General features: G+C 38.5%; 1 protein-coding gene across 3 annotated transcripts in view; it reads left to right on the plus strand.

The window, feature by feature from the left end:
• The window catches only part of ankrd55.S (ankyrin repeat domain 55 S homeolog), a 41,576-nt gene extending 30,751 nt beyond the window's left edge, over positions 1–10,825 (plus strand). The window contains exons 8-11 of one of the 3 annotated variants that reach the window (XM_041580569.1): positions 1,020–1,187; positions 2,346–2,995; positions 5,813–5,914; positions 10,274–10,463. In XM_041580569.1, coding sequence (XP_041436503.1) covers positions 1,020–1,187; positions 2,346–2,995; positions 5,813–5,914; positions 10,274–10,350 — 997 coding nt within the window. In that variant the 3' untranslated portion in view covers positions 10,351–10,463. Of the gene's footprint in view, positions 1–1,019; positions 1,188–2,345; positions 2,996–5,812; positions 5,915–10,268 lie in introns of all 3 variants that reach the window. The other 2 variants (XM_018240976.2, XM_018240977.2) reach the window with 2 other exon arrangements.
• Positions 10,826–14,144: the final 3,319 nt, after the last annotated feature.

Consider the following 14,144-nt stretch of genomic DNA (forward strand, 5'->3'; position numbering starts at 1 on the left):
GTTGCAACCTTTTTAGGTTGAATAATACTGACCTTTGGATCAGGGAATCGGCATGATGTCACATAGGGTGAGGCAAAGACATCACATGGTAAATTTGGAGGACTAGGCGTGTTAATGGGAGTACTGGGTGGGAAATGGGCAGGGCATAGATGGCCTTTCCTTATAAGGGCAGAGACACACGGTCAGATTCAAAGAGATTAGTCGTCCGGGGACAAATCTCCTCTTCTAATCTCCCCAAACTGCCTTCCCCTGCCTTCCCGTCGACGATTTACATTCTAGCCGGTGGGAAGGCAGTTTGGGACTCTGGAAAACAAAGCGCTCCGATTGCCATGTAAATGTCATGTATGTAATGTAAATCTCCAGCGGGAAAGCAGGGGAAGGCAGTTCGGGGAGATTAGTCGACCCGAAGAAGAGAAGATTTGTCGCCAGGCAACTAATCTCCCCGAATCTGACCATGTGTCTCTGCTCTAAGGGGATATCTGTCAGCGAAGAGGGTCAGGGAATGGAGGAATTTATAGGGTATATAATGGCACCTTTGGTATTCTCAGTTCCACTCATTATTGACCAATTGGACTTTGGCAGCACCACTCATTCTAGTGAGTCACCAACATGTAAAACTATACTTATTATACCAGAAACACCATCTGACAGTTCTCTGTCATTCTTGCTCACAGGAGGACAAACAGATGATGGATTTACAAGATGATTACAGGACAGAGGACTAATAGCTAAGCTGGGTCAGTTTTGGTGTAGGGTACCCATAACAAACAGAGAACTGAAAATGAGTCTTTGTATACTGTATGGCTTTGGAATTCTATTTTATTTTACTTCAACCTTTTTCTATTTTAAAAACTAGAGTTGAAACAATGCAGACATCAATCCCAGCGATTGACTTGACTGAAGCACAGTATGCAAAATACATTTTGGCAAAAGTAGGCAGTGAGGGTTTTGCTGTAGGGCCCAGAAACTCTTAGTTACCCTTTGCACAACTCTCTTTAATGCCTGTACTTATTTCCTAGGACTCCATTGCACTGGGCAGCAGCAGCAGGAAAACCTGAATGTGTCCAAACCCTTCTGAAGCTAGGTGTAGATATTAACCCCCGCGACATCAACGAGAACACTCCATTAACCTACGCTATGTACTGTGGCCACACAGCATGCATCAAACTGCTTTCCCAGGAAAACAGGTGAATCACAATAACAATAACCCTCCCGTATCTATGAAAATCAGTTATCCTCTTGCTGACACAGTATTTACCTGCACTTTACGAGTTGTTCTTGGGTATTTATTGATGAAACTGCACATTCCACAGTAGTATTTATATAAAAAGCACAAATTGAGGATGTGGGAGTTGTGATGGGGAAGAACGAGAAAAGAAGTAGAGATAGGTGGATGAATGCTACAATGCAGCAAAGAGTGCATAGTGATGATTAAGGCTAATGCTACACCTAGGGGCAGATTTACTAAGTTCAAAGGGAATTTTCAAAGTAAATATAATTTGAATTTCGAAGTAATTTTTTGGATACTTCGACCATTGAATAGGATACTACGACTTCGAATTTACTTCGACTTCGATTCGAAGTAAAAATCATTTGAATATTCTACCATTCGATAGTCGAAGTTCTGTCTCTTTAAAAAAAACTTCGACTTCAATACTTCGCCAACTTAAATCTGCCGAAGTACTATCTTAGCCTATGGGGACCTTTGGCATTTGAAGGAAAATCATACGATCGTACGATAATGTAGTTTGAATCGTACGATTCGAAGTACGATCGGAATACAATTGTACGATGCTAAAAATCGTACGAATTCTAATTCAAATTCGATGGTCGAATTTAGAAGTATTTTTCACTTCGAAATTCAACCCTTGATAAATCTGCCCCCTAGTGGATTTAGGAAATCAGCATCAAAACATTTTTAGGAGCATCGGGGCAGATTCTCGGCCTGCAGATAAATGCACTATTCTTGAAAGTAAGTGTGGCATGTATCAGCATTTAATTGTAACCCACGTGCCAATGGGGTCTAGCTAGTGAAATAACACAATATAAAATTTAATTAAATATAAATGACCAGAAACTTGTGAAATCCATGTTCTACTGGATCAACCAGGGTAGTGGCCCAATAAGCTCTCATTTGGCCTCATATTGGCAACTGGATCCTTGTCAGGCCAAAGAAGTGACATTGATGTCCAGAAGCTTGATTGTATTAGTTCAATATTGTTAGCCATCAGAAGTATTAAGTTCAACTCTTGGGTTTTTTTTGTTTGTTTTTTTTTTCACCCGAGACCTTTTTTCCACTGATAATTGTCACACTGGAAATAAGTAAATGTCTCTTTCACTGTCAGCAGATCAGACCCATTTCAGCCATTTGCATCACCGGGCACTAAAGCCATGAGAAAGGAAGGACGCCTCACTGTGTTGAATCAAATATTTTCTTGCAAGAAGAAGAAGGTAGATCAGAAAGCACATCAGAAAGACAAACTCAGGTATCACAGGGAGGAGACCTCGGAGGTCGATGACATTATCACCACATTTGATTGCATTCTGGACACCAATTGTAAAGAACCCCCAGATGAAAGGTTAAATTCATTAAATAGCAAAAAAAGAGCAATGGAATCCCAAAAGTACTTATTACCGGACAGCAAGGAGAACTGCAAAGTTCTTCCTCCTATAAGAGCGCAGAGCCTCCCGCCCATCACCCTTGGGCACAACTTCTTGACAACCAACAGTGTGATGTCCAAAGACCCCCAGAACAATGCTTTTCATTTCGCGCATAGATCTCAGAAAAGTAAAAGTGAACATGATTTATTTGACAACAGTTGCAAAACCCTCAAAGACAATCCTTGGAATATAGCTGCTAACCAAAAATTATCTCATAAAGCATGGACATCCCCTCGTCCGGACAATCGCATGGATCATGTTTTATCCAAGAATCCAACCCGTATGGAAAGACTGCTGCCCCCCCAAGTTCCTTCAATGGAGAACACATTTTCAGGTAATGTAAGAAAAACAGAGATCGCAAAAGTGCTTAAAATTAACTTTGGTTTATTGCAGCAAATACAGTAAATTTTTCAAAATAGTCTCAAAATTGGTTTATTATACTATTTTAGTATCAGACAACGGGGGTCATTAATAAACAGTGGGCAAGTTTGCTCCTGGGCTGTAACCAATGGCAACCAATCAGATGATTTCTTTCAGTGCTTAACCTGCAGCTATCTGAAAAAAGCTAATCACTGATTGGTTGCTATGGATTACTGCTCAAGTGCGAATTTGCTCAGTGTTTATAAATGAGCCTGATGCAGAGAGTGACAGGTAACTAGGGGGCAAATTTACTTAAGGGCAGAGTGACTAACGCGGGCGAAAATTCACCAGCGTGACATCATTTCAGTACTTTGCCGATTTACTAACGGTTGCCGGCGTAATTTCGCTAGCGAAGGAGATACCTCTCTCCCTCATGCCTGGTGAATTTGCGAATTCACTAAGATGCGGATTTTACTGAACGTTTTCTCCTACGTCTGGCAAAGTGTTGTGGTGTGAGCGAAACCATCGCTGGCGAATTTTCGGACGTTAGTAAATTTGCCCCTAGGACTTTTATATACACGCAACAGTTGGAATTTGGAATATACTTCCCAAAAATGTAAATTCGCCAAGACATCTGCAATCTACTAGGAGAACCTGATAAGTTTTTGTGAATTTACTTCATCGCGAACATTCTGAAATGTTTCAGTTGTGAAACTTAATCACATGAATTACAATTTTCCAAGAGCATTGTGTGAACTTTCGCCTAATCTAAATGTGTCAAAATTCTCCTCATTGTGTCAGGCATATTTTCACGACAATGTTGCATAATTTATTTACACAGTAATGTCAAAATTGTGCCGCTGTAAATGTTCACATGTTTTCCCTATATAATTGTAATGACGCACAGTCAAACCTTGATTTTACATCCCCTTATTTTACGGGTTTTTTTCCGGGATTTTACATTTTTTAATGGTCCCTTTGTCATCTAATGCATTGTGATGGGAACATTTCCCGAATTTTAAGCCCCAATATTTGACATCATGATTTTGGGCCATTTTGCTTAAAAACACCTGTTTATCTCCAATGAGTGTTATTTATCCCACATTTTCACCATTTTTACAGGGAACCCCTGATTTCACATACCCCCATTTTACCTTTACATTTGACTGTATGTGGAATATTAGCATGGAGGATATATTGTATATAATGAGATTGTAAGGGTCCTTGGTGGTCCATTGGTGGGGTGGGGTGCCCGCCGCACTCCCTGCAGGGAAGCCCACAGCAGCTGCCACCTCCTCCTGTTCCTCGGAATGGTGAACAGGTATGATTGAAGACCAGGCCAGACCAGGTGAGGGGCTATATCCTTAGGACTAGTAAGTGGATTGTAATGGGTTGTGAATGTGCTCTAGGAGTGAGCAATAGAGAGGTTAGTCATCAAGTACAGTCTGTTGTCCTGAGGAAGAGTGAGTATTTGGTGTAGAGCCTCTGGGCATCAGTTAGGGAATTCAGGCGTTTTCAATCTGGCCCAGAATGTACCAGAGAAGGAAAGCTACCGAAGCAGTTTATTACCAATAGATTAGTTGCAATAGGGCAAGCTATAAGACTATATTTATTCTGCAGAATGCTTTACCATACTTGAGTAAACAGCTCTAGAAGCTCTCTGTTTGTTTAGGATAGCAGCTGCCATATTAGCTTGGTGTGACATCACTTCCTGCTTGAGTCTCTCCCTACTCACTCATAGCTCTGGGTTCAGATTGCAGCAGGGAGAGGAGGAGGGAGGGAGGGAGAGAGAGAAAGAAAGAAAGAAAGAAAGAAGTCCTGAGTCCTTTTGACAGAGGACTCAGAGCAGCATTACTTTGAGGTTTTACTAGTGTATTTATATAGACCTTTCTGATAAAGCTTACTTAATTTTAGCAGTTTCTTCTCCTTGAAGACATCTTTCTTCTTACCTACAGTATGTAGTAAGAAAGCCGGGAGAAGCGTGTGCACTGTATGAGGTTCAGAGGGTAAAGGAGGAACGTCCCTGGAAAAGCTAACAGCATACTGTGCAATAAAAGTTTGCCTTGGTTCATAGCAAAGTTGTGTACACATCTACTTCTTGCAACAAAGGCCATGCATTTGCTTTTGACTGTAATCGGTGTCTGTCAGCCATGTTTTTTACATTGAAGCTTAAATAGTTTTGAAGCAAGGAGCCAGTTTTTTTTTCATCGTGTGATATTGCTCTTGAAGACAGATGTGTTAAAGTCAGGTAAATTCTGGGCCAGATTGAAAACATTGTACCATATACCGTCTAGAGATGCAGCCAGGTTTTCAATTAATCAAAATGATGCATATCTTACCAGATCTGCTTGTGCACAGACTCTTTGTTCATCTGATTGTATCAAATTAAATGTTGTCATTAATATAGGAAGCCAGGTACATGATTATCTGAATTGATAAAGTCTACGTGTGTCAACACCATTATTCACTTCTACTTCATTGAAATAAACAATACAACCAGATCTACTGAGAAAAAAAAAAGTCAGAGCAGAATTCCAGGATAAAGCAGTAAAAACATTCTACTGAAACTTTGGTTTATACATGTCCAGCTAAGCCAGAATGGGAAATGATGGGAGAACTGGAAAAATGATTTTGAAACTCTAAACACAACAAAAACAATGTTCGTTTTATCTGCAGAAGAATGATAGGAGGGTTAGGTCATATGGTGTGCCATTTCTTAGCACAGCTTTAACATTTTGCAACACTACAGCTCTATGACTTAAATGTTTCTGTCTGTTTGTGTCTTTGTTAGGTCATCATTCTAAACAAATGTCCCAGGAAAAGCCAAGAATAAAGGAATTTTGCCTAACAAGAAATAGTTTAGCTCCAATACCGGATCACTGTGTTAAAAAAAGTAAGTCATGTTTATGATGTTATTCTTCACAGTTCCAAAACGACAAGTCAGATATTGCTTCGCGAAGACCACACTTGATCTACTTCGTAGACACACAAGACTGGAAAATCCCCGTAAGATATGAGGGGATACTGTATGAATATCCCTCAAATAATCAAATAGCAATTTCCAATTTGTATTAATCAGTAGTAGGTCCCCTCCATAGTGGGGCAGTATGGAGGCTAGGGGGGTATGTAATAAAAGGTACTAAGTCGGCTCAGGTGCAGTAACTTATAGCTACCAATCAGCAGGTAGAATTTACTGAAATACTATATACATCTGATTGAGCCTTTGTCTCTTATAGCAGTTCCCTTTAGTCGAATTGCAGAAGAAAAAATGATCATAACAAATAAGTGTCATTTGTTTAACATGAATTCAGTGAATAGGACTTCTAACCCGATTGTTTTAATCATGCATGTTAGCTTTTTTACCTTAAAGGAATAGTTCAGTGTGAAAATAAAAACTGTGTAAATAAATAGACTGTGCAAAATAAAAAATGTTTCTAATATAGTTAGTTAGCCAAAAATGTAATGTATAAAGGCTGGAGTGAACAGATGTCTAATAAAACAGCCAGAATCCAACTTCCTGCTTTTCAGCTCTATAACTCTGAGTTAGTCAGCGACTTGAAGGGGGGCCACATGGTACATTTCTGTTCAGTGAGTTTGTAATTGATCCTCAGCATTCAGCTCAGATTCAAAAGCAACAGAAATGATCCATGTGGCCCCCCCCCTCAAGTCTCCGATTGGTTATTGCCTGGTAGCCAGGGTAACCAGTCAGTGTAAACCAAGAGAGCTGAAAAGCAGGAAGTTGGATTCTGACTGACAAGTTATACATCCAGTCACTCCAGCCTTTATACATTACATTTTTGGCTAACTAACTATATTAGAAACATTTTTTATTTTGCACAGCCTATTTATTTACACAGTTTTTATTTTCACACTGAACTATTCCTTTAAGCCTAATCTTACAGCTGGGACTGCACTTGTGCCAAGGTATCTATGAAATTGTGTCGGAATGAAGTTAAGAAACCATGGGCAGTGAGCAGGCCCAGATTTGTGGAGAGGCCACAAAGGCCCGGGCCTAGGGAGGAAGGTTATTAGGGGCGGCATTGCCACTTGCTGAAAAGCACTGGGGACACGCTCATTGCACTCATGTTGAACAATTGGTATACTTTAATTAAACAAATGTAGTAAGTGGCACTGGCTGGAATCTAGAACAATACAAAATATACACAGGGTATACTGAGGCTAATGTATAGTATTGTCTATTTATATGAATGATGTGCCACCAATTCCTCTGGGTTCCTAATATTCATTCTGCATCTGTGACTGCTCAATCATAGATACCTTGGCACCAGAAAGCCATCCCTATTGTTAAAGGAGAATTAAACACTAAAATATATAATGAATGTATAATGAATGAATATAGCTAAAAATTACATATTTTATTTACTGAACGTATTGTACCAGCCTAAAGTTTCATCTTGTCAATAGCAGCAATGATCCAGGACTTCAAACTTGTCACAGGGGGTCACCATCTTGGAAAGTGTCTGTGACACTCACATGCTCAGTGGGCTCTGAGCAGCTGTTGAGAAGCTAAGCTTAGGGGTCGTCACTAATTATCCAGCAGAAAATGAGGCTGGTCTGTAATATAAGCTGATGCTACAGGGCTGGTTATTAAATTCTGATGCTAATTGCACTGGTTTCTGTGCTGTCATGTAGTAATTATCTGTATTAATTACTAATCAGCCTTATATTGTGACATTTCTATTCTATGTGTACTGTATATTGTGAGTGGGTCCCTAAGCTCAGTAAGTGACAGCAGCACAGAGCATGTGCAGTGAATCAGCAGAAAAGAAGATGGGGAGCTACTGGGGCATCTTTGGAGACACAGATCTTTACTGCTAAAGGGCTGTGGTTGCCTTGGGCTGGTACAGAAACCCAAAACATAATGTACAACATTTCTAGCTACTTCTTTAGTTACGCTTTAGTTCTACTTTAAAGGGGTGGTTCACCTTTAAGTTTTAGTATGTCATAGAATGGCTTTTTCTAAACAACTTTTCAGTTGGTCTTCATTATTTATTTTTATAGTTTACCTTCTTCTGACTATTTCCATGGACACGGGCCCCATCTAGTAAACAAAAGCTACAGATTTATTGTTAATGCTACTTATTTATTACTTATCTTTTTATTCAGCCCTCTCCTATTCATATTCCAGTCTCTTGTTTATATCAGTGCAAGCTAAATACCTCCATAAACACAATAATAAAAAATGAAAACCAAATACAAATTGTCTCAGGACATCACTCTCTACACCATATTAACAGTTAATTCAAAGATGAACAACCCCTTTAAATTTTAGGGTTCAGGTTAAAAAAAACAACGCCTCTTCATGTCTTTACTTCAAAAGCACCAAAAAAGCCTAATGCAATATGAGTGTCTTGTCTCACTACCAGTGTTGGACTGGCCCACCGGGATACCAGGAAAACTCCCGGTGGGCCCAGGTTTCAGTGGGCCTCTTGCTTCTAACCATTTGGCCTATTTCATGGTCATTCCCTATTTATTATGGGAACAAATGGAAGAATATTATGTAGAAAAAAAGAGTCTAGGAGAATATAGAGGTTGAGTGAGGAGAGGAGATGTACTAGTTTTAGAAAGTGGCCCCTCAGTCTAAGGTTTTCTGGTGGTCCCCTGGCATCCCAGTCCGACACTGCTCACTCACTACCACATGTGCTTTACCTTTCCTTATCTTTTTCAGTTTCTATTACTGTAGTAACATGAGGAAAAAAGTAGTTCCCAAAAACAACATTCAGATTTATGTTTTGTGCCTTCTGAAAAAAAAAACCTCTTGGGGAATGATCTTCCTTTTTTTGGAAATCTGAATAATTCCATGCATCACATTTCTCAGTGAAATACAAATCAGCCAAGAGATCATTATGTGTTTCCCAGCAGAACAATTTAGCTCTAGAATGAGTGCCTTTTCCTATATGGTAAATGGTAGGAAATAACAATGTCAGAAAGTCAGTTGTATTTTGTTGGCAGTTTGTGAGCAGAAAATTCCATTTCCTGGGGTATTATCTTTGGTTTCAGGAAAAGTGTTTTGGTTTTTTTTAGGACATTCAGGGGGTTATTTATCAAAGTCCGATTTCATCGCAACATTTTCTGCTACAAACTCCAATCAAATCCGCTCTGGTTTTTTACGCTTATTTATTATTAAATTTTCCCGAAAATTTGCTTTGCGGGGTTTTTCACCCGAAAACTAAGATTTCTTATGCTTTTTTGCCCGAAAACTTCGAGGTATTGCACGAAACCCAATGCACATCAAAAAAATCAGTGGGACTTCTCCAGTTGACTGATATGCAACCTCGACAGGTCTGAGATGGCCAATTTTCTGATTAGGACTTTTCCATCCTCGGGGTTTAAAACATTTAGAAGAATTCGTGATTTTTTTTAAAAATTATTTATAAAATAAAATCACTTATTTTTCAGGATTTTTGCTTTCGAAGTTTAGTAAATAACCACCTCAATGTAAGAGTTGTTATTGATAGAACTGAGGAATTTGCAAGGATTCCCAACAATTCTCTGTACTCTGTGATATATCAACATTTCTGTACTCTCAGTAGAAAGGAAAGAAGAAGGAAAGCTACGGAGGCATTGCAAATAGATTAGCTGCAATAGTGTTAGTTTATTCTGTAGAATGTTTTACTATACTTAAGTAAAAAGCTCTAAAAGCTCTTTCTGTTTGTTTAGGATAGCAGCTGCCATATTAGCTTGGTGTAACATCCCTTCCTGCTTGAGTATCTCCCTGCTCACTCATAGCTCTGAGATCAGATTACAGCAGGGAGGGGAGGATGGAGGGGAGCAAACTGAGCATGCTCAAGCCTGTGCCCTGGAGGTTTATGGTGAAAACAGGAAGTCTGATACAGAAGCCCATGAGTACACAATAGAAGGAAAGAAATTCTGTGTTTCTTTTGACAGAGGACTCAGAGCAGCATTACTTTGAGGGTTTACTGGTATATTTAGGTGGACCTTTCTGATAAGGCTTACTTAGTTTTAACCTTTCCTTCTCCTTTAACAAAGGTTCATAGCTCCAAAGACAATTGAAGTCTCTACTGAGCTTTCCGGAGACTAGAGTCAGAAGTTAATTGCACAGTGTCTCTTAATTCCTAAAAGAATATAATAATTACTGTCAATGATATACCACGTTATGTATTTATTTACTGTATGTCCTAGATTCTTGTTCTTTTATGTCACAAGAATGACAATATTCAAGTGCTGTAACTCTTTTTCTTTTTTACCTTTATATTTTTTTTTAGTCCAGTTGCCTCCTGGTCAAGTCTGTCAGGGTGTGAAGAAGTCAATGTCTCTGCCTTTAAACTCATTAAGAACTGGAAATAATTTATCCCCATTAATTATTTCGAAAACTCAGAGTCACTCCTATTCATTTCTACCTGTTTTACGAAGAGAGCCTCTAAGGACGACGCGAGTGCTCCCTGCTATTCCTAGCCAGAAAGGACAAAGTACGACCGAAAACACCACCGATTCTAATGGCTAATTAACTGTTTCTGCCTATACATGCTTTTCCAGACAGATTATTTTCTGTATGAAATAAAAAAATATATATGTCAGTTCACTATCAGGAACAAGAAAGAGAAAGCATCATTTTGATTTTTCTATTAAAGATTATCATTTTTATAAGTTAGTATTTTGTGACCTTCCATGCCAAAAATATGTGGATTCTATTACAGAAGAAACTTTTACAGGGAAAGAAAATAAAATGCTAATCAGATTTTTAATTTTTTTAATTCAATATTTTACTTTGACCTTCCGTAAGAATAGCAATTGAAAATAAAAGTACGTTTATAAGACTGTTTCTATGTCTAATTTAATGTAACAAAAGATTACAGATTGCAAAATCAACAGGAAAACTCTGGTAACTGTTTTTTTCAATTCACATTCACAAGGAAGATGATGGTACAGAAATAGAATGGGTGAGAGCAGTAGCGAGGGGTTATGGGATGAAAGGATAAATCGGGGCATAATGGATGGATAAAATCTGAGAGCGAGAATGGAACTTGGAAGAGTAAAGCCCATAAGAGAAAAACAGTGGATGGAAGAGAAGGTTCCATATGGAGGAGGTAGGGGGAAGGAACAAAGCCTATGTGGAACAACAGAGAAAAAGATAGGACTGTAGGGTAAGGATGAGTGGCAAGGTGTGCACCATTGGTACATCTATATTATACTGAACATCTTTTTGGGTCTGTGGGCCAGGTCTCTTGGGTTCTTAAATATGATCCTGGGTACAGAATACTTATTTTTGATGTAAGAACTCTTCTCAAAGGAGTAGGCAGATTTTGTCAAAAAGATTCCACAGAGCCAAATGTCTGCGCCGGCATAATAGTGCTCAGGGTCGGACTGGGCCGGCGGGACACTGGGAAAAAAACCTGGTGGGCCCCCGCCAGCCAAGACCCACTCCCCTATTAAATTTATTTTTCGCTAGACACTCCATTTCTTGTGCATGTGCCAGTTTTTATACATTCGCACAGGACCCCCCAGGTTACGGAATCCAGTGAGCCCGAAATGCACCAGTCCGACCCTCATAGTGCTTCTGGTTCCTGATGCATATTGACCAATGCAGATTTAGGACCCTTAGGGGTCTATTTATCAAAGGTCAAGTGATAGTTTTTTTTTACTTTGAATGAACTCGAATTACCTCGAAACTCGAATGGCATCTTATTTAATAAAAAAATCAAACGTGTAAAACTCAAACGAATGTTACCGACTGTAAAACTTGAATTGAATTCAGAACTCGATTCGATTTTTTTTTCTCAAAAAAACCTCTAATGTCAGGAAGGCTATTAACATCTTCAAATGGGTCACTGGATATTTGCTATTGACTTCTACATGAACTCTGCAGGTTTTAGGTGGCGCACTGTCAAATTCAATTTGTTCCCAGGGTCGAGGTATGATAAATCTCAAGTTTGAATTGTTTTCAACTCGAATTTGCGAGTTTTAACCAATAATCCAACTCAAGAATTCGAAATTACCATTTGAACCTTAATAAATCTGCCCCTTATTCTTATATAAACCTGTAATACATCAGCGTAATTTTTTTTTGTAACAAACTTTATTGAACATAAGTTTATGTAATACAATCAAGGAAAGCAAATCAAAGCAGAAAAGAAAATAACAAGCAAAAAGCAAAAAAAAGAAAGCTATAAAAAAGAAAAATTATAAAACAAACTGAGTAAAAATTTACAGTACAGGAGAAACGTTTCTGTATCAACTACAATACAGCTTCATTATACAGTGTCCATTCTGGTAATACCTATAACACACTCAAAATACAGGATCTACAGCTAATTGTAATTGTAGGGTATCATCTAGATACTGTATACATATGAGGCAATCCTTATAAGGTGGTCTATAGAAAAGAAGTCAGGTCATGAGGGTATGAGACTCTGGGGGCTTATAGAGATATAGGATCCCTTATCCGGAAACCAGATATCCAGAAAGCTCTGAATTACGTAATGTCTCCCATGGACTCCATTTTATCCAAATAATCCAAATTTTTTAAAATGATTTCCTTTTTCTCTGTAATGATAAAACAGTAGCCTGTACTTGATCCCACTATTTTGGATTTGGCTGAACCCCCGAATCCTTCGCAAAAGATTCGTCCGAATACCGAATCCGAATCCGAATTAGCATATGCAAATTAGGGGTGGAAAGGTGAAAACATTCTTTACTTCCTTGTTTTGTGACAAAAAGTCATGTGATTTCCCTACCCGGTTCGGTTCGGCCAGGCAGAAGGATTCGGCCGAATCCTGCTGAAAAAGGCTGAATCCTGGCCTAATGCCGAACCAAATCCTGGATTCGGTGCATCCCTAATTTCTAGTACACATAAGGCATGAAGACCCAAATTACGGAAATATCCCTTATCCAGAAAACCCCATGTCCCGAGCATTCTGGATAACAGGTCCCATACCTGTACTTTATTTTGGATTTGTGCTATCGCCCCTTCATAGTTGATATTGCATATTCACTTTAAATACAGGTTTGAAAAGTGATAAATGAAGGGCATGTAAGAGACAGCAGTTAATAAACAAAGCCCATTAGGTAGAACTAGAATGCTGGAAATGATAACTAACTTCAGAGAAAGAGGATATAAAGAGGGAGATCTAAAACAATGAACAAAACCCTCTGTGCAGACTTGTTGTAACATAAGGACCAAACAGAATGGTGCAGAGAACATACATTTTGTGTCTGCCGTCTTACTTATAAAACCAATTGTAATAGAATAAGGAAGTCATTTGGATGTGTTTTCCTGTAACAAAAAATTGCACTCTTTTGCATAAACCAGAACAGAAGTGCGATGGCAAAAAAACCAGGCCTACTCCACTGAACAATGTTGTTTAATGTATATCATTTCTAAAATCTGGGGTTTTATATAATTTAGAAATGTAAAAATGTTAGACACAGTAAAAAAAAAAACTTATGTATTAAAGAACCTTGGTAAAGATATGATGATTAAAAAACAGCTACAAGGCGTTGTCTTATTATCACAAAGAGTCATGCAAGCATAAATAATTATTTATGCTTAATGTTTACTGTTGGAAGTCATTTTTTTCAAAAGAGCATACAGATTTTTTAAATGTAATTTTTAAATCCAACATGGAGCTAGACATGTTCTTAATTTCCCAGGTTCCATCAGTCATGTGACTTGTGATCTGATATATTTCAGTCATTCTATGACCCTTTAAGTGGGGTGAGGATAGTACCGGCACAAATTTGTTGGCGTTGTGGCTGTGAGGCCTACCAGTGGGATCCTAATATGAATATTAAAGGGGAACTATCGCGAAAATGAAAATTTTATATTAGCGTCAGCATACTGAAATAAGAAGTTGTCTAAATAAAATCAGTTAAAATTCTGTCATTCTGTCTTCATGCAGCAGTTGGGTGTCAGATTGTCATACTGAAATAAGAAACTTTCTAAATACAGTCAATTAAATATTCAGCATCATTTCTGAAATAATCAAGTTTATATTCACTCTCCCTCGCTCAGCATCTGTTTCTGTTCATTCTCTCTTCATGCAGCAGTTGGGTGTCACTGACAGTTAGATCCAATATATCTTATAGGGGGTTCTTTTGCCAAGAAGATGTATTAGAGCTCTCCTGTCTCTCTACATGCAGGA

Source organism: Xenopus laevis, chromosome 1S, assembly GCF_017654675.1.
Source record: "Xenopus laevis strain J_2021 chromosome 1S, Xenopus_laevis_v10.1, whole genome shotgun sequence".
Taxonomy (NCBI): Eukaryota; Metazoa; Chordata; class Amphibia; order Anura; family Pipidae; genus Xenopus; species Xenopus laevis.